Below are 22,771 nucleotides of genomic sequence, written 5' to 3' on the forward strand. Positions count from 1 at the left end.
TTATGCTTCGCTGCCATGTGGGTTTCATCTGGAAGTATAGCAGAATGCCGTAGCAAACATGATGGTGGCCTGGGGGACGGCTGCGTGGGATATTCGGGGCTGTGGCTACATGCACAATGGAATCCGAATACTGAATGTCGGCCACTGAGCAGATTTAAGTATCCAAACCTTTAGCACTGAATGCTACTAGTATATTTACATAAAAGTCCATTTCTTCATTGACAGTGCATATCATCGATGATCATTAACTCTTATCACCACGTGATCCTATTTGTTGATGGCCTGGGCAGTGATGTTCCTCAAGAATGGAAGATGGAACTTTCCACAGCCCACCTCAGAGCCACACACCCCGGACCGGGGATAATGCGCTAGGACTTATCACCGTTATATAGACACCATACAAAGCAGCTACTAAATCAATGGCACGTCCAAAGACGATCCGCGCTCCCACCACTGCCAGTCTTCCCAGCAACCTCCGCATCCCCTCCACAACACCGTCCCTCGTTAAGTCACTAGGGAAGCTCACTCGGCAGGCATTGCTGGACCTCGTGTTTTACTGGCTAGATGATCGCAATGTTCAGTCATTTGCGCCATACCTGGAACGAGACGAAGCTGAGGGCACGGATGATGAAGAACTCGGTCCGTACCCGGCCGAGCGGACCATCGACAACGTGCGCAATGCCTACCAGGAGCTACAAGTGCGAAAGGGTGGGAAGCGGGAAGTGATTGATCGCATACTTGAAGGCGATTGGAGACACGGTATTACGTTACTCCAGCTTGCAATGGTTGACCTTCGGTATATGGATGGCCATCCATCGAGTTTGCGATGGACGGCGTTGGAGCTCACTCGCATTGGCGCCGATAATGCTCGACACACCGGAGCCGATGTTTCGTCCTACATTCCGCGCATCCATGCTTCGACTTTTCTTAATAATCTCCAGCAGGAAATCTCCCCCTTGGTGAAAGCGCATTACTACCTTGCCCGGTCGAATACATTACCCCTCACTCTCCTTCGCATATTCGTGACCAACTCGCCCTATCAACACCCGCGCCAGCCACCGGAAACGCTCACGGACTCGTCAAAGGTGATCTATGTCGCTTTTCCAGATAGTTGCCCGTTCGTTTATACTTCTATCGCGTCGTCTACAGGCTCCAAAGCTTCCTCTAGCCATGCGGCTGCACCAGATACCCGAAGCTTACAGCGCATCGTGCGAGACGCCGTCCCGAAAGCGTTGTCACTTCCGCAGCAAAGATACGGCCTTAAAGCGACGTCATTGACAGCAAAGAGCCTCCAGGCGCTTTTAGCGCTCCGAGGACCAGGCCGCTCAAACAGAGCCAATGGCGCGTTCAGCATATTTGCCGATGCCGTGGTGGAAGGGAGCCCACTGGACCCTCGACCATCGAATACGGTGACCCCCGAAGAATACCTCACCCAAACCGAAGCAGTGAAGGACAAGAGAAAAGACCTAGATGACCAGAAAGGAAACGAGACATCCGCGACACAGCAATTAGGGAGCAAAACTTGGAGTTCAGAACAAGACTCGCATGTCCCCAAAAAGCGCAAACTCGCTATTCATTCCCGCTTCGGCACTTCTGGATCGTTGTCTTCTGCTCCCTTGGACCGCCTTGATGTCAGACTTCTGGACCGCCCGGATGGAGAGGATGAAGATGAAGACACAGACCATGCACAATACTCTCTCTCGCTTACGTTGGCTGGCTCGGATGTTATAAGCGGAATTCGCAAGCTTGCGGAACTGGGTGTCGTTGATCTGGAACGGATGCCTTCCTGGATGACAGGTGAAGAGGCTGTCACTGTTGCGGTCGTTCATCGAGGACATCGCGTGATCAAAGACAGTGGATGAAAGGGAAGATCTATTGGTGTCATGCGTACTTCACTTCTCTTATACACAACGAACTGGAGGTAACACATTCATCCTAGCGGAAGACGCGCTTAAGCGATATCATATAACCGTCTACATAGCCATATCCGGTTCAAATCATGCTGTCTGCAACCCACGAGAATTATAGAAACTCTCGCCCTGGTCCTTGCCTCCCTTCCACTTGCCAAGGACTTGGACTCCATGACACGTAGTGGGTTTCAAGGATGCCGCTAAGAAGCTAGGAGGATATAGTGGAAATTTGTATCTGGCCCCAATCCAGTGGGGTGCATGATGAGTGGAAGCATTGTAATGTGTTGATGGTAAACAGTTACTTGTGCCATTATGGCCAAAAGATTTCGAAAATAGATAAATATCTGTTTTTCCGAACAGGATATAGATATACCAATAACATACTCGATTAGCAATAAATCCTAGGTATCTTAGCCAGCTCAGAGAAGCAACAATTTACAAACTCTCATCCAACGCTTCGGTATGTAGCAATCTTAACACTTAGTCACTGAACACCAGATCCGCAAAACCTTCATTGGTCATGACTAGTACCACACTTCCTCATCGTCAATTGCGTCTACGCGAACCATAAGGATACAATTGTCGGGAGACCCAGTGAGGATGATATGTCGAATAGTCTAGAGAATGAAGTGTTAGTGTCTCATTTTAAGAAAAGGGAGAAAAAGATAATCAGGGTGACTACAGAGATGGTCTCGTACCGCGTAGGCCGGAAAGGCCCAGCTGATCAGCTACATTGATGTACCCATCAGAAGTCAAGTGTCCCTGAGCTGTGAGCTGTTCCAAGTTCAGGTCTTTTGTATCCGTTTGCCATGGAGAACGGCTGGTAAAAGTACGATTAGTTATACTCCAGGAGAACAGGAACACAGAGCACATACCAATAAACGCAGCGGACACCCTGAGAGCGTTGGGTGACAGCCCATTGCTGAAAGCATGTTTTGTGAATGTTATTTCCGCACGCCGCTTGGCACCAGACAATATCCTCTTTTTCGGGTTTGAATTCCATGAAGCAGATAGGACAGTCTCCTTCAACTGACTTCCTCTGGCCTCCGTTATCACTTTCGGATTTGGTTAGGTTGCGACTCAAAGTGGTTCCTTCATAGATCTCGCGAAGTTCCTGGAAAAGTGATATTAGCTCAGGAAGTACGTGATAAGTTACATACTTACCATCGACAAGAATGCCAGTTGGTACTGGAGATGCTGCGGCGCTTTGAGCACGTTGACTAAAACTTCAGGGCGACAACCGTTAGAACATCTGGGTGTGGTCATAATAATAATACATAAAAGACAATAGTGACATCGGGAACAATGGAACAATGCCACCTTGGTTCAGCTGACCGTAGCAGATATGCTTGCACTGGTTCCCTTTTCGAGCATCCGGACAGCTGCAGGTTGGCTCTTTCCCGATAACTGTCTTGTAAATGTTTCCGGTCGTCCCAGCAATATCAAAGCTCATCTCAGGAACATCATCAGCGCCAGTGACAGTGTATCCAAGAACGAACATCCTATTAAAATCACAGATATGAGCGAAGTATTTGCCATGAAAGCTAAGTTGGTATCGCACCTTTGAGTCGTTGCGCGGTTCAATCGCTGGAGGAAAGTCTGTGGCGGGTGTTTGCGAAACACTCGAGCTCGACGCTCAGACTTTCCCGCGTCTGGCGATTGCTTGGCCTTTGCGCTTTTCACTATCTTATGTGGACCGGCAACGGGTGAATCGCCGGTCAAATCGATCACCTCTACTGAGTTCGTTGAAGCTGTTACATGGCTGCCCTCTTTCCGGCGAGTACGTTTCGCAGATGTGGATGTGACACTGGTCTTCTCGTCCGTGCTTCGCTTTCGTTTGGCTGTAGACGTACGGCTCAGATGCCCTGCGGGAGACGAAGATGCCATGATCTGTTGACAGGAGGGCTTTCGTGATGTAACACCCATTTTGAAGAAATCCAATGTCGAGTATGATTGCGAAGAGTTGGTCCCGCGGCGGTCATGCAGCGATAGCGATAACGATAAGCTCTCCGTTCAGGAGGCGGTTTCTAGATGAATCATGAACACTAGAAGAATCCTCTGTATCTGTCTTGCAATCTTGATAGAGACACAGAACAGATGGGGGCAATCGATGTTAAGAAGTCGATCGATGGTTAGTAAAATTAGAAAAGGAGATGCATCCAAGATCTTTGTTTGAGATTGATTCACTAGATTTGACAGATCATGCGGAGGTTTGTGATGTTTGACATGTTTGTTTTGTTTGCCTTTTCATTCACATGTCAGCTGTCCCCGATAATGATAGGTTAGAGAGGGACGAACGACACCATTGCTTTTTGGCTCCCATCAAGACTTTACTAATAGTTGTTCTCTACTTCCTACTAGTACCTACCAATGGCACGCCCACGCGCTCACTCGAGTGCCGAGACATCAAAAGAGCCTCATTCGGTCTCCTTAAAAGGTACGCACTACTGGGGTTTATTGCCTAGACGGCGACTTGGCTGACTAGCGTTTTAGTCTTGCGGTAAGCAATATGCGCTCTTGTGAATGCCGATCTGACTTCGTAAGGCTATCGCGGCCTTCTATGTCCTACCAGTATCCTCTACCAGAAGCAAACACGAAGATTTCAAACAAAGCATCATTGAGTTATCCTTCCGACAGTATCGACAATCAGTTTATTCTCACTCCTAATGTACGACAGCAATTCAGCAGCTCCTGACTTCGTTGGAATCCTGATGAGTATCTGCTAATAAAGAACTAAAGCTTACATTACCTCCTGCCTTTGGATCCGCTTATGTTGGAGAAACATTTGCTTGCACTCTTAGTGCGAATAATGAGCTTGCAGAAGACGAGACTTCGCGTATTGTCACGTCAGTCCGAATAGTCGCAGAGATGCAGACTCCATCGCAAGTAGCATCTCTAGAGCTAGAACCGGCAGATGACGCAGCCGCCAGAGATGGCCTACAGAAGGGGCAATCGTTACAGAAGATCGTTCGATTTGATCTCAAGGAAGAGGGAAATCACATCTTGGCAGTCAGTGTCAGCTACACGGAAACACTAATTGGATCCGACTCGCAAGCGGCCAGTGGGCGAGTGAGAACTTTTCGCAAGCTTTATCAATTCGTCGCACAGCCATGCCTTAGTGTCCGGACGAAATCGTCAGAGCTGCCCCCATTGGAGGTTGAAAATAAATCTCTAGGGCCTTATGGGAAGACCCGACTCCTTCGCTTTGCCCTGGAAGCGCAACTAGAGAACGTGGGTGATGGGGCAGTGGTTGTAAAGGTAAGTGGAGCAAACCTCGTGATATCTGTAATTCTAATTTCTTCGGTAGCAAACGAAATTGAACCCCAAGCCCCCATTCAAGGCAACCTCTTTGAATTGGGACCTCGAATGGCCGGATCAGTCCGATTCGCAACCGCCAACGTTAAACCCACGTGACGTCCTACAAGTTGCGTTCCTCGTTGAACAAGAAGAAGGGCAACAGGAAGGGCTGGACGCTTTACAGAAAGATCTGAAACGAGACGGTCGAGCCGTTCTCGGACAATTGTCCATCGAATGGAGGGGGACTATGGGAGATAAAGGCTTCTTGACGACCGGAAACTTATTAACGCGAAGGCGGACGTGAAACTTCCGAAGTTTAAACTTGGTTATCTTCATGTGTAACCCCTACGTCCATCGTCATTAAGCCGAATTTCGTGACATCGTCAGTCTTCAGGAGACTTCGCTCGAAACAATTGATTTACGATTTTGTGTTGTGGCACTAGCATCCAGCTGTGATGGCTTGGGTTAGTGACCAATCAGTGATATAAGCTTTAAGGTTTTCTGATTTTTGAGGGCTTAGAGCCAAGCTGTGGATGTGCTACAAAGGCAATCGATCTAGGCGCAGCCACATTTTGAATCCCTTTGCAGCAGCCAGGTTACACGCACATGCAGAGAGGGCTGGAATTAGCTGGCTTCTCTGTGAGTTGCCAAAAGTACGGCAAAATTCAGCGACAACAGCAATTTCCAAAATTTAGATATTCATGATACTTATCTTCTGATATGATGAGTTTCGTCGAGGACATGTATAGAAGTACCTAGTAAGCACCTACTACTAGTATTGGTAGGGGTGGGTTTGACATAAGCTTTCCGAGATCTTTGGTTGTTGGAACAAGAACATTTGCAAGAGCTTATTGGTCTCTTTTTGACCGCAACATCCATCATGAAACCGGTATTTCGTTTCTGTCAGCAGTCTAGAACCCTTTTGCCGGATATTTATACATTTCTTTTTTCTTTTTCTTTTTTTCAAAAAAAAAGGTATCTTTCTGTTCCATGGTTTGTTCTTCCTCCAGCAAAATTGAAGCGGATAAGGAATCTAGACGCATTCCCTAACCCAAATGTAATGGCTAGAACAATTCATGGGGAAATATTAGGTACTTCCGGGGGCCTGGCGATACTTAGTTAGGAGGAGACATTAAACCGGAATATTGAACTTACACATATGTACATATACAGTACAACAACGCATACGGAGTACAGTACGGTACAATAAAAACAAAACCAAAAAGCATATAATACCCCGCCTCAGGCACCCACCACCCCCTTTTAATTGTTAGTGGTGCACGTTCCCACCGTGCACACCTAGCCCACGGAGAGAGCCCACCCAACTTGTCTGTACCAAGTAAATAAAGGCTGCAAGGCACCTTCTGTATGACAGCAAGTAGTACATACTAGCGCTGGAGACTAGTCGCGCGACAAGACAAGGCCACTTATCAGCAATAGTTACCGAAGAACCCAGTATTCCTTAGAGGACAGACTAAATATGTACGGAGATGCATGCCAATGCAGGTTGACCAGGTAGCGTTATGTAAGGAACAAGGCCCTGTAACTTAACATCTGTCCTTTGTCCATGGTTTGCCACGGTCAACGATATTGGGATGTTGTTTCTCAAGTTTGCGCAGGGAAGTACCTAGATTAGATCTACATGGTGCTAAAAACACCGTGAGTCAAAATGAAACTCCCTAAAGTAGGTACATGGTACTTCATATTTCTACAAGAGGACCATCTAGAATTATCTACTCTGTATATACAGGCATACATACATACTTGACTGTTTGTTACATGTTGCTTCAGTGACTCGAAGGAAAGGAGGAAGGGGGGTTTACTAAGGGGGGAGCCTAAGAATTCTTTAATACTCTCTTATTCATCATACTACCTGAGGGCCCACCGCTCAGAATGTTTCTTCGTTCTCAAACGATCATCACAATTACTACTACTCTCTCTACGGAGTATGACGAAATTCAAATGGCCCTCTCTTATCAAAGAGATCCACTGGTGATCAGCACTACCCTCGAAATATTTACTGCGATTATCATTGCTGTTCTTGACTAAGATAATTGGAGGGTTCTGCACAGCGCAGGGCAAAAGGTCATACCACAGCTCTATCCATATTTGGTACACCACCACCTCCTTTTTGACAGTTACCAGCCAAGTCTTTTTCAATCATTTATTTACAAAACTATCAGTGATGTTATTAATAATCCCATTATCATTTTTGAACTTTTATGGGTATATGATGAGAAACAAACAAGATAATAATAGTATCCCGGTGACGGGTGATATCTATAACCATCCATCCCATCCCGGTCTTTGCAACCAAAAAGGACTCCTAAAAGACTTGTCCCGTAATTAGCTTCTAACCTCGGCAGAACCCGCTCCATGGAGAGAATCGGCCTTGGGCTCCCAGTTTGAGTAACTCCATTGGAGGGTGGATGATGGAGTCCCCAGTGCCTGTTTACCATTTGGTTCCATGAATGACTCCTGCTCAAGAGGACCACGGCCAATCACGCGGAAAGGCAAGCCAATCTCCAGACCACGGAGTCTCCGCTATGCCAAATTCTCGGTCTCGGTAGGCTAAGGCGGACGGACTTGTTTATAGTAACGGCCCCCGCTCAGGAAGAGACTACGCAGTTAGTGTAAAGAGAAGTCTCGGGAGGTGGAAATACCACCTTACACCTGGAGTATAGTTCCGATGAATGAAGTGCGATCCAGAAACAAACACCCTCTCCATCTTAGCATTGGAATTAATTGTATTTTCAAACTTCCAGTGAGACGGGTAGACTAGTTGATTGAGGTCACACACACACACACACATATATATGTATATGCAGTTTGTGGACTCGGGACCAGTTCCGCGATCCTTTCAGAGTTTTCGGAGGGACGGGTAGTACAGGGTCAGGATGCACAGCAAGGGAGTCGTAATGTTGTGTTCCCATGGTGCTCTTGAACGGTAGTTCTTTCGCAGTAACCTAACCACAGAGACAAATGGGAAATCGAACCATGGCAGGCCAAGCAATTGTGCACGTCTGGGCTCCACCTGTCCCATGGATTTTGATCTTTCTCCCGTCTCCTGGATTTTTTTCCAATTGATCAGGGTAATAATCCCTGACGTCGGGTGGTAATTTTCCGCATTATTTTTTTTGGTCAGTATATCTTAGGGGAGAGAGAGGGAGAAGTAGAAGGAATACAAAAGTCAGGGCTGGCGGTGTGTTATGTGTGTGGATATAAGTGGGATGGTTGGTGGTTGGATGGGGATGTATCAAAGTTTAGACATCTGGAGGTACACTTGCAGTAGTTTGAACCTCATTGGAGATTGATGGCTGTATCTCCTGCATCAAATGGGGTTCGAAATCCTTCTTGAGTGGCTTAAGCAGACAGATGTACCTGCACGTTTATTGTTTCCCTTGCCTGGGCCTTTTTTTTTTTCCCTTTCTCCTTTTCCTTTTTCTCTCCTTTTCCTTTTCGCCTTTCCTTTTCTCTGAAGTTGTCTTTCCTGGAGAAAGTTGCTGGGAATGTGTATGTAATAACTGAATCAATTTCATTGTAGAACATTGAAATAAACCAAATTAAACAGAATCCTTCCCAACCATTTCCTATTTTCATATTTAATTTTACTTTATTGAGCCTAATTTATTTGTTTCTTTCCCTTATTTTCTTTTTATAATTTTTTTTATTTTTGTTTAAAAATTTTTTGCCCTGTTTACCCTGAATAACAACCATCAGCAAGTAAGTGGGTACCTACAGCTATTGGCAGTTGGCCCTAAATTTCTTAGGTAGTAATAGTAATGGTAATAGTTGTTGAGGGAAAAAGGCAGAGAGACAAGATAAAGGCAAGTTGTGCACTGACAGTTTATCGGTTGTGCGTGTGCGGAGAGTGTGAGAGAGACGGACATTCGCTCTACTTTCGGCCGCTGTTTCTCTTTCCGCCCCCCTTCCATTCTACTATTTGACTGCTTGACCACTACGGGCATTGTCTACGCAACCATCTGTCTCTGCATGGGATGTTCTTTTTTCTGAAAAAGAAAAAATAAAAAAGCGGAAAAAGAAAAAAAGAGGAGTCAAGGTCTAAAAAACCAGAAAAAAAGAGAGCCTTCCTCTATATCCTATTCCACTGTCATATCCAATTCCGTTTTCTTTTCTTGTTTCCCCCTCATCCAATCCCGTCCACCATTTACTCCTTTTTCTTGTGAATGCAAGTGGCACTAAATCCAACCCCCAGACAAAGTTTCCTACGCAACAACACAAAAGCTTCGTTTCTGCTCCCTTCTCGCTTCAATCTCTGTCGCCTGGGAATTCTCTCGTTAACCATTTTTTCCAACCTTGCGACATCGTCGCGATTCTAGACTTTATGTGTTCTCGTTCCTACTCTCGTCACCAATCTATCTATTCCGAAGCTTCTGATCGCTGAATTTCGCACCCCTACCCCTCCCTGTTGATGCTGGTGGGGAACTTGTAGCGTCAAGGGTTGGATTCGCTCCATGTTGTAACGAAGTCCACGAATTGAGACGATTGATGATTACAACCCCCGCGATCGGCTAGCGACGATTCAACGAAATGCCCTTCTCCTCATCCTCCTCCACCCCCGAGGTGTCGACCACCCCGCTTGCAGACTACTTCTGGATCGCTGGTGTAGATGGCACGGAAATACTAGAAACTTTCCAGAGACTGGGCGATGAATACAGAGCAAACAGTGCCACCTCCCCGGGCCCCGCTCTCGCGGACACCATTGAGGAAGATGCAGACGCGGAGGAAGCCCATGACCCTCGTCTGGACGGACTCTCTCGACCTAATTCGATGGCAGGTGGCCGCAATTCCTTCCAGCGGTTTTCAATGCGATCGGGAGACTCCAGTGAGTCTGGAAATGGGACCAACAGCAACCGGAGCAGTCTGACCATTAAGGGTAACCAATCGCCCAGAGGCTCGTCATTCCTAGAAGATTTCGACTTCGATCAAGCTTTGTTCAAGTTTGCGTCTGAGCGAGAGTCGTTTCTTTCGGATTTGAGCCTGAGTGCCGGTGCGATAACTCCCACATCGCGCCCAAGATCTAGGCTCCGTACACAAAAGATCGTCTCCGAGGAGACCCCTTCCCAACCATCCAGTTTGCTTCGATCAGGCATTGGTAGTGTACGGCGTCACATGGCATTCAGAGATATGAATAGTATGAAACGGCAGCCGTCAATTGCTCGTCAAGGTGAGTTTGCGACATTACAACGGATGAGAGTTCCGAATCTGCTAACCACATTTTCTGCCAGCTTCCATCCGGACCTCGCGGCGCCTTAGCAACTATAATTCAGTTATTCCGGTACCACAACCTCTGGAGACCTCTCCTACCATGCACCCGCTCAAGCGCCGTTTCGAGCCCGTCCTCCTTGACCGGTACCCAACCAAAGGGATGTCCGACGAGCTCAAGCAGCGAGGCAATTTTCCGGACTATGTGCCCATGTTTGCCTTTCCAAATGATATCAATATTGTTTCTTCAGACCAGAGACCGCGCTCTACCTGGCACGGATTTGTCATGACAACTGACAATGGTTCGCGACTACACGCCATTTGTGTCATCATCTGGATTCCACTAAACCCGCGAGCCGCAGAGGAGTTAGAGAAGCGCTGCGAGGAGTGGCGAAAAGACAACATGACGGACGAAGAGCGAGAGCTAGCGGCGAGTCTCGGTGAAAGGCTAGCAAGTGAACGCGCCAAATTGTCTAGACTTTTGGCTCAATTGCCCACAGTGCCTTCCGGATCTGAGCAGAGAGAGCAATTGGAGGACGAAATCAGTGCGGTTGAAGAAAAGATTGGCCTAATGACCGATCTTTTACGTCCAGTCCGCCACGGCGCGGCCTCGAAAATTGAAGGGTTGACTGACGGCGATACGGGATTCTGGATCCCCCGCGCGTACGGTATCCTTGGGCGGGAAGAGAGTATGACCAGTTTTTGGAAAGAATGGTTGAAAGCAGTAATTGTCCCAATGACCGATGGGAGTATTCAGCGGATTCCCCCAAGCTCTCCACGGATGGGCATGTGGCAGCCCCTGGAACGATACGTGATGAACCTATGCACCGAGGCATTTAGCCCTAATTCTTCAAAAACCCAAGTAGAGCTTTCGGTCCGGGAATTGCGCCTATTCGCGCGAAAAGAGGCTACCAACGAACTGCCGGGCTCCCGAAACACAGATATCTATGCGTTGTTTCGAACTTTGTCATTGCCGAATATTATCATACTTTTCGAATATGCACTGACTGAGTCGCGTATAATATTCCTGTCGTCCCATACTTCGATGCTTTATCTGGCTACTAGAGCCATAGTGGATCTATTGTTCCCACTCACATGGGCAGGGGTGCTTATTCCTGTCTTGCCTGCACGTTTGATCCAGGCTCTCGAAGCTCCTTGCCCTTATATTGTGGGCATTGAGCGGAGATATGAGAAGGTTGAGTTGCCGTCCGATGACTTTGTCTTGGTGGATCTCGACTCAGACCTCATCGAGAGCACAGTCCGGCCAACCCCTCTACCGCGCCACCAGCGGAGGAAGCTACATTCGTTACTTCAACTAGCGGCACCCCATCACAGTCGATGCGGAGTTCCAACCGGTCCACCAGCATATGCAGTTGAGGCATTCCCGTTCGATGCATTCATGTCAGAGAATTCCTCCATTTTCCATTCCAAAGCACAGTCGACCCAGTTAGCCAAATATGTCAGTCTTAATTCGAGTGCATTTGGTCAGGCCTCAATGTCGGGAACGTATCCACCTCTAGTATTCAACGCTTATTTGCATGCTCGGTATGAGCAGGTTCCTTCCAGGGGATACTCGTCTAAGAGTTCTGACCGGCCGGGCACTGGATCATCCAAGACTGGATCGCCTCCCTCACCTAGGGACACTTCACCCACTTCAGGTCATTTCCCAGTTTCATCGCGAACTGATTCGGGTATGGCTCTTCAGGCATCTTTACGCGAGAAGCGCTCTGGTCATTTCGACGCTGCGTCCCGAAGAAGTTCATCGTTCGGTATGGAGTTAAGAGGAGGCGTCCCGAGACGACCAAGTGCCCCTTTCTTGGGACATACTTCGAATTTATCTGTGACGACCTTGAACACGGATTATAACTCTGGATCGACTTATGCACCCTCTGTCTATGCCCAGTCGACGGTTGCTGCGTCCACAATTGTCCCTCAGCCTTCGTCGCAACCAATTCACAACTCTGAGGGAACCTGCTGGGTGGAGGGGCATTGCTTGCAGGTGTTGCCATGTGACGACAAATCCGTCTGTGCAATTTGTGACGAAAGGGCGGATGAGGCCATGTACAAGTGCAATGCTTGCAAGACCCTTGTACACAATCGCTGCGCCCTACAGATCTGTCTAGTGTGCCCTGCTGCGTTCCATCCAGAACAGATTCGTGCCGCATTTGTTAGATGTTTTGCCAGCTTGCTCTATACCTACAAGAAGTTCCTACAGCCTGCTTCCGGTGATAAGAAGAAAGCGGGGCTAACCTATAGTTTCAACATGGAGGCGTTCCTCAAGAGCTTGCCGGGCGAGCATGCTGAATATGTCGCTGTCTTGCAGCAAACACAGGGTACGCCACCCTTATAATATTGATTTCTGCTTTTTAGATGCAATGCGGTCGCTAACATCCCACCAGGCTTTAATGAATTTATCAGTGAAAGAGAGAGAATTAATCCGAAGTCCAAGGACCCAAGAATGGCACTTTTTGATGAGATTGTTTTATCTAAGCGCAATCGTGGACGAACATCTTTCTTCTCCAGCCGCATGCAGACGGATTTCCTTTCAGATACATCAAATCACCTCTGGGTAACTGCCAGCGCTAGTTCATTCAGTCCAGGCAGCAGGGGCCAACCAGGTCTATCTGGGGATTATACCCGTGTGGTCACCAGAGGTCAGTGGTATTTCTGGAAATTCTCCATCTTTGTTCACACTGACGCCTACTCTATAGCACCGGCAAAGCTTGATAACAGTCTGATGAAAGAGCCTCGCATGATCCACGGAGCTCCTCGGGTATCAAAGACGGCAAACAACGCTCGTAGAAAGCCGTTGCCCAAGCTCATGAACGGGCTGGCCATTTCACCCCCATAAAGATGAAACATGACCTGGTGGAGTGCATATCTCTCATTGCTATTGGATAGGGCGCATCCCGTGTTGCACGCATGCCACGTACCCGCGGGTCGCGTTTCTAGCGCATTGCAGATACGGGCGTCATGCGGATATGTGCTGCGGGAATTGGTGGAAGTTATGCTTGCAAATGCTTTGCAACTTGAGAATTCAAAGCTTCCTTCCTGAGCACTGGTGGCGTGTACAGCCCTGGCTCACGTGCTACATCACGGCCCGCCGGGTGCTAGGTGCTACGATTTATTTACTACAAAGTTTGATGTTTTCACGGCATCTTTGCATTTGCATCTCGGAGACGGAGTAAAGGGATGCATCGGACATACAGGATATTCTACGGGTAACCATATCTCCGTAATGATCACGTTCATGGCATACCACTGACTCCGGTTTTGAGTCGTGGAGGTACATACATAGCATACATTCCAAGGGTGTACGCATCTGTGCACATACACCGTTTGGACTGATCCCGGCTTTTTAATTTTCGCAATCTTTGGAGGATCTGCACAAGTGATCGCTCTTTTTCGCCTGTTACAATTTGTCTTATTTTGTTACTTCTTGTGCTATTTTTCAATACCCCTTTCTATTGGTTGATACTATTGGTCCATTTCTTCAACTTCGTTTGACATATTGGTGGTTCGTGCCCTGTTTGTTGCATATTTCACTAAATTAATCATGGCCTGCTTCTGAGACTTCCCAGACCTTGTGCCGAGGGAGACGCATAAGTGATATGAGTCAGATGTGTAGCAATCTGCTAGGATTTGGCAAATCGATTAGTAGTATATAGTCCTCAGGTGGCTAACGGACAAATAGGCCCTAGTTTTGCTATGCATGATACCGCCGCAGAATGTACATAGGTCAGGGGGTGTTGGTGGGTATCCACGAGCCAACGAAAGACGGTAGAGACATCACCATGCGAGGCTTTTTCCTCGTATCATAGCTCTTTGAGTTGTGGATGGCCTGTGTCTTTGGCGACCCCTGTCCAATAAACAATAAAAATGAAGTCGTGAGGTTGGAAAGAATGATCTAATTTCTTGGATTGGATAATGTTGATAAAAGAATATTGTGCTTTTTAGTTTCCAGATGATCGTCCCATCCACAATAAAAGATTTTTTCCTTTTTGTCTTTTTCTTTCCAGAGACACGAGAATGAATGAAGCCTACTTCTGGGATTTTGTTATACTACTGGTATTATGAAGGATGCCTAAGGTTCCAGGTATATAGGTTATTGATTGGCGGAGAAATCGACTCCGCTCCCCGTAGTGCGGCGCTGAAATTCCGGGGAAATTTAGCCGTCGGAAGAGAAGCAAGTTAACTTCATTCAACTGAACAAACCCTGGTCCTATTCTATCGCCTTCCTCACTCTGTCCACATTGTATTTTGACAGATGTGATTCTGGTCTTACTTATAACGCACTGGTTTAAGGCTGCCATTTGCTCTTACTTATTGGGCGAGTTGTGATTCGATCCAGTGTCAGCCCTTTACCTTGAACGTCTTGGGTAATTGCACACTAAGTCGCTTATCTCCAATCAACCCTCCATCCCCATCGGCCCTGATAAAGTCCACTCTCCCTTCTATATCTTGGGGAAGCAGTTGGAATATTACTCGACTACGTGGGCAAGTCATTGCTTTTTTCGTGAAGATAATCATTGATCTTGGGTGCCATATTGCCTGTCTCCGTTATTGTTCTGATCGAAGTATCAAGATTGGGCGCTGTTGGTGGGATTTAATTTTTTTAACTCTGCTTTCTTTTCTTTTATTTCTGATTGAGCTTCGGCATCTTTCGGATACAGTATGAGAGCGCAGAGTACTGCCCATGCAATGAAATGATGCAGACAGCCCTTTATAAGCCCGTGGCTATGACACTCCTCCCTGAAGCTTCTCCCCCTATTACCTCACTCAAAGGACCTTCCCCCCTTGTTATTACTTCTTCTGTCCAAGACCTCCCTCTGGAGCCCTCTCGCGCCGTCGTCATCGTATATGGCCCCAACCAGGAGACTATCGTCCAGGTTGTTGCCGAGATTCTGGGAAAGCCATGGACGACGGAACCGTCGCTGTCAACGCTCGGGCGGGGTAGCACTGCTGTCGTCATTGGTATATTAGCTGACGAACTGGGTCGCAGCCTAAATGGGTGCGAGAAACCCACCGGCATCTTGGTCAACACGCACTGCGTTGATGATGGGTCGTTTCCGGACGAATCGCTCACTGATCGCTGCGATTATGAGTTTCTGTATTCTCTTCGGAGTCCTTACTTTCGGCGCGATTTGACTCGGTTTTTGTCTCTGATCTTGGGTCAAACCAGACCACACGAAGACTTGAAGACCAAGAACCGCACTAATTTTATTTCCACAACCTTTCCGGATGTCCATGCGGCTCTGCCCAACCTCGACATCTTGTCGGTAGGCTCTGATGCAGTCGAGATCCGTGTAGATCTTCTGGTCGATCCCTCGCCTCTGAGCGTCTCGGGCCCAGTTCCCAGCCTGCGATACGTCGGGCAGCAACTGATGCTGCTTCGGCAGCATACCGAGCTACCAATCATCTTCACCACCAGGTGCACTAAGGAGAATGGTAAGTTCCCCATGAACGACCCAGGACTCTTTTATAAGTACCTTCGCCGGGCGATTCAGTGGGGTGTCGAGTATATAGATGTCGAGTTGTGGCTGCCGGAGGATATTCGAAGACGACTAGCGGAAGCCAAGGGTAACAGCATCATCATGTCAGCATTTCATGATTTCTCAGGGACTTGGAAGTGGACCTCGCCTGATGCACCGCGGATCTTTGCGGAAAGCGCCAAGTACGCGGATATTGTGAAAATGATTGCTATGGTCAATACGATCGAGGCCAACTACGAACTCGAGTACTTTCGATCGACGATCAAGAGAGCCCACGGATCGTATCCGCTCCTATCGGCGGTTAACATGGGCCAGATGGGTCAGCTTTCACGAGCCCTCAATACTGTATTCTCACCCATTACGCACCCACTGTTACCAATGATCGCAGCACCGGGACAACTAACCGCGGCGGAGATAAATGAGGCTCTCCATATTATGGGCCACTTGCCCAAGCGGGATTTATATGCTATTGGATCATTTCGCGCAACACCACAGTCAATGTTCATGGAGAAATGCTTTAACGAACTTAGCCTGCCGCATACGCTGACATCAATTGATCGTGGGCCCACGGGCTCTATTGAGCGTGTGATCACCCAGCCCTCCTTTGGTGGAGCTTCAGTACATCCACCGATCTCGAGCAACGCCACATGTATTCTCGCAGCCAGTGAGGCGGCACATGCAATTGGATTAGTTGATACGATCGTAGCAGCGGAAAGCGCGGCACCCAAGCCCCAATTAGTCGGGGAGAATGCGACGTGGAAGGGAATCCGGGCAACACTGACACGAGACTATGTACCATCAGCATATAGCGGTCGAGCGGCAATCATCCTCGCCGGTAGTGAGAGCGAAGCATCGGCGGCTATTTTCGCACTGCGCAGCTTAGGTGTTGGCGCGATCTACACGGTGGGGTTCCGGGCGAGCGGGCCGCTGGCCGATGGATTAGAGCCATTCACGTCGATCCAGTCTGTGAAACTGGTCGAGCAACCATTTGTCATCGTGTCAGCGCTCCCACCAGAGAAGTCATTACTAGTACAGCCGTTGCTGCGACACTACCGAACCAGTGGCCGGGCCTCACCACCATCTACACGAGGGAAAGTGTACCTCGACTTGACCCGAGGTGAACGCACGGGAGATCCTGTAGGAGTCGCTGTGCGGGCGGGATGGACAGCATATGGGATAGAAGATGTGAATGCATGGACCACGGTTGAGACGCTAAGGCTGCTTGTGGGGCAGAATGTACCATTTGATTTTGTGCGAATGGCGTCGGGCAGGGTATTTTGAATTGATGTATATGCGTATATATACAACTATGGGATACTGATAGATATGAATCAAACAAAGTTTCGAGGAGGACCAAAAACAAAACAAAACAAAATAGAACAATGAATATACACGTCCCAATCTAGGGAGAGATTATGGCTAGTTTGGCAGTCTCTTGCAGAACATAAACGACTCAGGACTCGGGGGTGGGAAATTAATTAAATTGGGGCCTCGGGCGGGGTTGTTGATTGAGACGTATCCTTTCGTATGGGAATCTCTCTAATGATACTATATTAGGACTAGAAGCTGGTATGGTGTGACAAAAAAACGCTTGTCAGGGTAGTCTAATATACATATGTTCTGAAGGGGAGGGGAAATGAATGTGAAGAGTCCAGGATGCATATCATGTTATTGCGGACCGGATGGTAGTCCGTGATGGACAGGGGAAAATCCCGTCCAGGATAAAAGAGTATTTAACCGAATCTTTGCAGATCACCGTCATCCTTCAGCTTTAAGGCTTCGTGTGTAGGTTTGGTTTAAATTGAAATACATTGTATTCTATATAGTGGTAAAATTTGAAACCCGGTAATCGACCATCCCCGCATCGGCTGTATCTCCGTCACGCTAACCCCCATCAAGCGTAGTCCCCACCGTGTTCTCCACGTTTTTCCACTGCGTTTAAATCTGGGGACAATTCCGTCTTTAACCTCCTCTTCTTTCCCTTCTTCCCTTTTCTTCTCAATGCTTGTCAAGTTTATTTTTACTCCTTTCTCTCTAGATCCTTTCTCCTCTTCAACCTCACAGGTCTCACCACATAGGCAAGCATATGTCATGTAATGTGGCCATGTCCCGACCTCAGGTCAGCATCGACCGGCTTACCCCCCGCCGAGTCATTGCCGAACCGCGAGAGTCGATGAACTGCAAATCATGCCGGAAGAGGAAGGTAGGCAAACTTTTGTCTAGCTCTCTCCCTAGCAGTAGATTTTAACAGATTTACAGATCAAATGCAACCGGCTGCGCCCGAGCTGTGAGGCTTGCAAGGTGTTCCAGTGCCCTTGTATATATGGTACACATAGATCGGATGCCTTGGTGAATACCGGATCCACTGACAGATGTCTATAGATGCTGTACCAAAAAAGCGTGGCCCTAAAACTGATGTCTTGGAGGCCCTTCTCAAGCGCGTCGACGGCCTAGAAAAACGTCTCCAGGATGACAACCATCCCCTGTCGCCCACCTCCTCTGCCTCTCCGACAAAGCCGATGGAACAACTTTTGGCGCAGGTGAACTTTCACCCCCCGCCTTCATCCCATGCATTCCGCCCACCTCCCGCGCCCCAGCAGTCTTCACACAGCCATAGGCTACCTGACTCAATGCTGGATGTTTATTTTGCACGACTCCATGGCAGGCCCTATTTTATCTTGGACGAGCCTGTAACCCGCCAGCGACATCAGCGAGGGCAGCTAGCCGTTTGTTTAGCCATGGCCATTCATGCCCTTACAATAAGGTCCTTTCCATTTTGTCTTTTCTTCCGATTACTTTTTAACCTTCCTTAGATATACCGTTCTAAATCCTTCGGCCCAAGGTCTGGACTACGCTCAACAGGCCCGGCGCTTGGTGGACATAGACGATCCTTCCATTGAAGGACTGCAAACTCTCTTGTTATTATCACAGACCTTTTTCGCCTATGGGTATGGTAGGAAGGCCTACATGACGTTGAGTAAGCGGTCCAACTCTAGTATACCAGGTCCATAACTGACGCAACCAGGCAACGCTGTTGCTATGGTCCTTGCTTTAAACCTATATAGCGAGCTACCCTCCCAAAGCCCTGCCCGTAGTGCAGAACGTGAGATGAGACGCCGTCTATTTTGGACGGCTTATACCATGGATCGATTTCTCACCTGTGGTTCCAGGCGGCCCTGTCTACTCGCTGACCACTCCATCGTTTTACGTTTACCTTCGGTTGGATCCGACACCGGCGAATGGTTCAACCCGGTCGGTCCTAACGTCCAGTTCACATCGGACCGTCGCAAGGGCCCAGGTGCTCCTGCTCTTCTAGTTGATATTACTCGTATTCTAGGCGTTACCCACCGCTACTTGGCTGCCGGTGGTGTCAAAGGTGACTCGCACTTTCCTTGGCATGCACTTTCCAATCTGTCCAAGATTCGTCAGGAACTTGACATCTGGGCGGCAGGCACACAGGACTTGTTCGCTTCTATTGAGGCCCTGTTTGGTCATCCAGAGAGCACGCTCCTGCTTCTCAGCAAGTTGATATACCATCTTGTTCACTGTTTGCTCTATCGACCGTTTCTTCCCATTGATCTTGCTGAGCTCCGGGGGACGGGCCAACATCAGTCATGGCAGATCGAGGCTACCACTCTCTGTTTCTCGCATGCCAATGCCATTGCTGAGCTGGTTGAGCTAGCGCGCCATGCCCCCCGCATTGAATGGCCTGATTTAATTGCCTACTGTGTATGTACCGCCGGCACGGTCCACACCCACGGCGTGCATTACAATGGTCGCGAAGGCGAAGTATTCGCGTCGAGCGCTGACTTCCTAACACGTGAGATGAACCAGCTGTTATGGCTGCGCCACTCGTGCTCAGGAGTCCAGCATCAGCGTGAAATGCTGCAAAGTATTTCGGCATGTCACGCAGAGCTCGTGCGAACCCTAGCTGCGCGTCCGGTGCGGTTTGCGCCAGTCTTTCATTTGGAGGACTTTCTGGATCGGTATCCTGGTTTAGCCGTCGAAGGGGCCCATGTAAGATTAGTGGATATGGATGAACTGTGAGTTTCCTTTATAGTATTCAGTATGATTTGTCTCAGCCTAACAAGGAACCATCAGCGCCCACTTTGACCGCCCGGATACACATGACGGTAATAGAACGATTTATCCGGCGATACCACCAGCTACTCCAACTCTCCCGTCTCGGCCCGGCCAAAGCAATTCTATTAGCTTTAACCCACCTCATGCATCACCTTCACCATGGCTTGACGCCGACTTGAACCTGACGGACAGCAGTCTCGGATTTTCTCCCTCAGCTGTAAACTCCTCTCCAGCCGCATTCCTCTCCGAGCCATTCACCGCGCCAACACCACCGCCACAGCCGCAGTACGCCACCTTTCCATTTGAAGCGTCCGTTCCAGGAGCGGCTCTGACACCGGACACCCAGTCACAGGGCAGCACTTCGGGGGCGGGAGCGGGGGCGGGCGATCCCGGCTCCTCCGAGAAGGACCCATTCCTGAGCCTATTAGAACAGCTGGCGGAAAACGAACACTCGCAAGGGGGACCCAGCGAGTTGGACTTCTTCCTAGGGGAGAGCTTAGAGGCGCCCGCGGAGGGATGCCCGAATGAAGTCGTTGATGCTTAATTTATGATACCCTCTTGTGCAGTACGATATATAATATATGAATACATGAATGACGACGGGATATATGACTCTGCTAATTATTGTGTCTCCTTGTGCAGTATATACTAACTATTAGATGAAAGGCTCCCCTTCTCCCTCATCCTCATCGACGTTAGGACCTTTACCGAAGCGCGGAGTAAATACTAATAAATAGTAGATACTCCACAAGCACTATCGAATTAATCCAATCATGCCATAAATTTAACCAATCGTAGGATTTCCCAGAGAAGATTCCTGTTTGGGATTCCCCTAGCCCTACCTAGCGGACCCGCGTACCGAAGTGCTCCTAATCGATGATACATTGCTCCTTGTTCCATTCGTCCGATTTCACCATTGTGTCGCATTACTGTTGGGTGTCGTTGGTACATATAACGTACATACACTTGGGTACGTATGTATATTTATGTAGCCACTCAGAGAGCCGAATTGCATCGATGCGTGCTGTTTTGAGAGGAATAATAGTAGAATCAGAAGACTAGGTACACTTCTAGATGAACCGATTCGACTCTTTCATTTATACTGTAAGTTTCTCTCCCTCTCTCGCTCAGAATAATGAGTGCCGAAGGGCGACATCGTTGCGGGGATAGTGCCCTAATCCTATGTCAGCGAATTGACAAGTTTGTTTTCCCTTGTTTGATTAGGTTTGATATAGGAGGGCTTTCGGTGAATTACTATACTTGATTATATCCATATGCAACTATATACCGTCCCCTAACAAGAGTGCCGGACTAGAAGAACGGGAACAGGGACCGAATCAATGAATGAGAACAGTACCCCCGTTTTGTTTTAACCTCGTAAGCGTTGGGCGTCTTTGCTGCGTCGTAGGGGATGTACTATCAGTTTTTAGGGGATTTTCTACCTTAAAACATCTTCTGTCTAGTTCGGCGTAGCGTTCAAAAAGCCCGCTCAAGGAGGGCTAAAGTGCCCCCCTGCGAGAATGGTGGCAAGGTCATCGACTTTATTCCGTAAGCATCACCCCATATCATGGAATTATTGTTTATTATAGTAGCATGCTGATGAAGATAAACACGAGAGGGGTAAGTAAAGAAAGCATTGTTATATTATATATCTAGAGAGCGGTTTATAAGTGAAACTGTGCTAAAGCCTTTGGGCAGACGTTTTATCTAATATCTGGTTCCTTACCCATCGGATCTCGTCCGCAACTACCTCAGGTTGGAGAAGATGAACATGATGCCCACAGTCGGGGAGATAGGTAAGGCGGCTGTTGGAGGACAGCTGGAGCTGTTCCTCCTGCGCCTGCTGATCGAAATGATCCCAGCGATCAAGTAGCCTGCGGAATGCCGTCCGCTGTGCCTCAGTACCATTGCCCGCCTCCACGCCTTTCGCATAAATCCGTTGGTAGTCCTGAGAGCCACGACACCGAATAACACTCAGGGGCCTCGCTCCTAAGGCTTGGCGCTGATATTGTTCCTTGCTTCCTAGAGTCTTACATACTTCAGCTACAGCTGCGGATTCCGCCTGTGATGTAGGTATTCCTCGTGTAATATCTGCTGCACGAGCCCTCCACTCGTCTCGAGAAAGTCGAGCGTTATCGCGTAGCCTCGTGACCTGGCTGAATTTGAGGTCACCCAGTACAGCATCAATGTTGAGATCCGGATCGTTGATTAGCTCACTATGCCTCTCCGTTGATGCATCTGCAAGCACCATACCAGCCACATCATCGGAGTATAGGTGCAGGTACTCGCGCGCTACAAGACCACCATAGGAGTGAGCAGCTAAGAGGTAAGGGGGAGCCAGGCCTGCGCTGTGTAGCAGTTTGTTCAGCTCAGTGGCTGCTGCTGTGGCCGTTGGTTTATTGGGGCTTTCTTGACTACGTCCTAGGCCGGAACGATCATAAAGAACCACAGGTGCAAATGTGGCCACGAGTCTCTCGACTGCGACGTAGGACGAGGCGACATCTCCGGAGCCTGTGATGAATATAACGAGTGGCTCACCAAGGGCGCGAGCCACCCCACTTGTAGAAAGGAAGAGGTTGTGTGTTCCGATGGAGAACATCGAACCGTGTGGATTGGATGTCATTGTAGAGGATTTCTGAGGTTGATGTTACCTTTCAGATATAAATTAAAAGGAGTTAAAAGATCTTATGTCCGATCAGATTTTAAGAAAGTTGATCAAGCAAATAACGTCAGTGCATTCAATGTTCTCTGTTTGAACCTCGA

The 22,771-nt window shown here is 48.3% G+C and overlaps 6 protein-coding genes across 6 annotated transcripts; 4 read left to right on the top strand and 2 right to left on the bottom strand.

The window, feature by feature from the left end:
- The first annotated feature begins 196 nt into the window (after positions 1-196).
- Positions 197-2,365, top strand: BDW43DRAFT_215538 (CENP-N/CHL4 family protein). Its single transcript, XM_032039322.1, has one exon. The coding sequence runs from the start codon at positions 420-422 to the stop codon at positions 1,860-1,862; it is 1,443 nt and encodes a 480-aa protein (XP_031895298.1). The 5' UTR covers positions 197-419; the 3' UTR covers positions 1,863-2,365.
- BDW43DRAFT_291056 (RING finger protein) lies at positions 2,156-4,076 on the bottom strand. Its single transcript, XM_032043568.1, has 6 exons — positions 3,472-4,076; positions 3,246-3,412; positions 3,075-3,136; positions 2,786-3,024; positions 2,593-2,730; positions 2,156-2,527 (listed from the first exon to the last, which is right to left on the bottom strand). Exons 1-6 carry the CDS (start codon positions 3,834-3,836, stop codon positions 2,467-2,469), a joined length of 1,032 nt encoding a protein of 343 aa, XP_031895299.1. The 5' UTR covers positions 3,837-4,076; the 3' UTR covers positions 2,156-2,466.
- Positions 4,077-4,241: 165 nt separating this feature from the next.
- On the top strand, positions 4,242-6,074 carry BDW43DRAFT_291065 (trafficking protein particle complex subunit 13). The gene is made up of 5 exons (XM_032043569.1): positions 4,242-4,347; positions 4,404-4,410; positions 4,455-4,578; positions 4,650-5,168; positions 5,218-6,074. The coding sequence occupies exons 1-5, from the start codon at positions 4,281-4,283 to the stop codon at positions 5,509-5,511; spliced, it is 1,011 nt and encodes a 336-aa protein (XP_031895300.1). The 5' UTR covers positions 4,242-4,280; the 3' UTR covers positions 5,512-6,074.
- Positions 6,075-9,467: 3,393 nt separating this feature from the next.
- On the top strand, positions 9,468-13,421 carry BDW43DRAFT_215593 (dDENN domain protein). Its single transcript, XM_032039323.1, has 4 exons — positions 9,468-10,395; positions 10,457-12,766; positions 12,833-13,087; positions 13,145-13,421. Exons 1-4 carry the CDS (start codon positions 9,759-9,761, stop codon positions 13,282-13,284), a joined length of 3,342 nt encoding a protein of 1,113 aa, XP_031895301.1. The 5' UTR covers positions 9,468-9,758; the 3' UTR covers positions 13,285-13,421.
- Positions 13,422-15,139: 1,718 nt separating this feature from the next.
- On the top strand, positions 15,140-20,552 carry BDW43DRAFT_303833 (uncharacterized protein; the record flags this gene model as incomplete). The annotated part of the gene is made up of 7 exons (XM_032045485.1): positions 15,140-17,197; positions 17,964-18,128; positions 18,185-18,242; positions 18,308-18,689; positions 18,739-18,902; positions 18,951-19,968; positions 20,066-20,552. The coding sequence occupies 7 exons, from the start codon at positions 15,140-15,142 to the stop codon at positions 20,550-20,552; spliced, it is 4,332 nt and encodes a 1,443-aa protein (XP_031895302.1).
- Positions 20,553-21,512: 960 nt separating this feature from the next.
- Positions 21,513-22,401, bottom strand: BDW43DRAFT_291078 (alpha/beta fold hydrolase). Its single transcript, XM_032043570.1, has 2 exons — positions 21,639-22,401; positions 21,513-21,556 (listed from the first exon to the last, which is right to left on the bottom strand). Exon 1 carries the CDS (start codon positions 22,257-22,259, stop codon positions 21,690-21,692), a length of 570 nt encoding a protein of 189 aa, XP_031895303.1. The 5' UTR covers positions 22,260-22,401; the 3' UTR covers positions 21,513-21,556; positions 21,639-21,689.
- Between the last annotated feature and the right edge of the window lie 370 nt (positions 22,402-22,771).

Source organism: Aspergillus alliaceus, assembly GCF_009176365.1.
Source record: "Aspergillus alliaceus strain CBS 536.65 unplaced genomic scaffold BDW43scaffold_64, whole genome shotgun sequence".
Taxonomy (NCBI): domain Eukaryota; kingdom Fungi; phylum Ascomycota; class Eurotiomycetes; order Eurotiales; family Aspergillaceae; genus Aspergillus; species Aspergillus alliaceus.

What these genes read in the sequence shown, in the direction of transcription:
- BDW43DRAFT_291078 (XM_032043570.1), bottom strand. Translation starts at nt 22,259, where the DNA reads ATGGTGCTTGCAGATGCATCAACGGAGAGGCATAGTGAGCTAATCAAC.
- BDW43DRAFT_291065 (XM_032043569.1), top strand. Translation starts at nt 4,281, where the DNA reads ATGGCACGCCCACGCGCTCACTCGAGTGCCGAGACATCAAAAGAGCCT. An exon ending in AGTTTATTCTCACTCCTAAT is followed by an intron (nt 4,579 to 4,649) that starts GTACGACAGCAA and finishes AAAGAACTAAAG; the next exon opens with CTTACATTACCTCCTGCCTT. An exon ending in ATGGGGCAGTGGTTGTAAAG is followed by an intron (nt 5,169 to 5,217) that starts GTAAGTGGAGCA and finishes TTTCTTCGGTAG; the next exon opens with CAAACGAAATTGAACCCCAA.
- BDW43DRAFT_215538 (XM_032039322.1), top strand. Translation starts at nt 420, where the DNA reads ATGGCACGTCCAAAGACGATCCGCGCTCCCACCACTGCCAGTCTTCCC.
- BDW43DRAFT_291056 (XM_032043568.1), bottom strand. Translation starts at nt 3,836, where the DNA reads ATGGGTGTTACATCACGAAAGCCCTCCTGTCAACAGATCATGGCATCT. An exon ending in GTGCAAGCATATCTGCTACG is followed by an intron (nt 3,137 to 3,245) that starts GTCAGCTGAACC and finishes GTCGCCCTGAAG; the next exon opens with TTTTAGTCAACGTGCTCAAA. An exon ending in AACTGGCATTCTTGTCGATG is followed by an intron (nt 3,025 to 3,074) that starts GTAAGTATGTAA and finishes TCACTTTTCCAG; the next exon opens with GAACTTCGCGAGATCTATGA.
- BDW43DRAFT_215593 (XM_032039323.1), top strand. Translation starts at nt 9,759, where the DNA reads ATGCCCTTCTCCTCATCCTCCTCCACCCCCGAGGTGTCGACCACCCCG. An exon ending in TGTCTTGCAGCAAACACAGG is followed by an intron (nt 12,767 to 12,832) that starts GTACGCCACCCT and finishes ACATCCCACCAG; the next exon opens with GCTTTAATGAATTTATCAGT. An exon ending in TACCCGTGTGGTCACCAGAG is followed by an intron (nt 13,088 to 13,144) that starts GTCAGTGGTATT and finishes CCTACTCTATAG; the next exon opens with CACCGGCAAAGCTTGATAAC.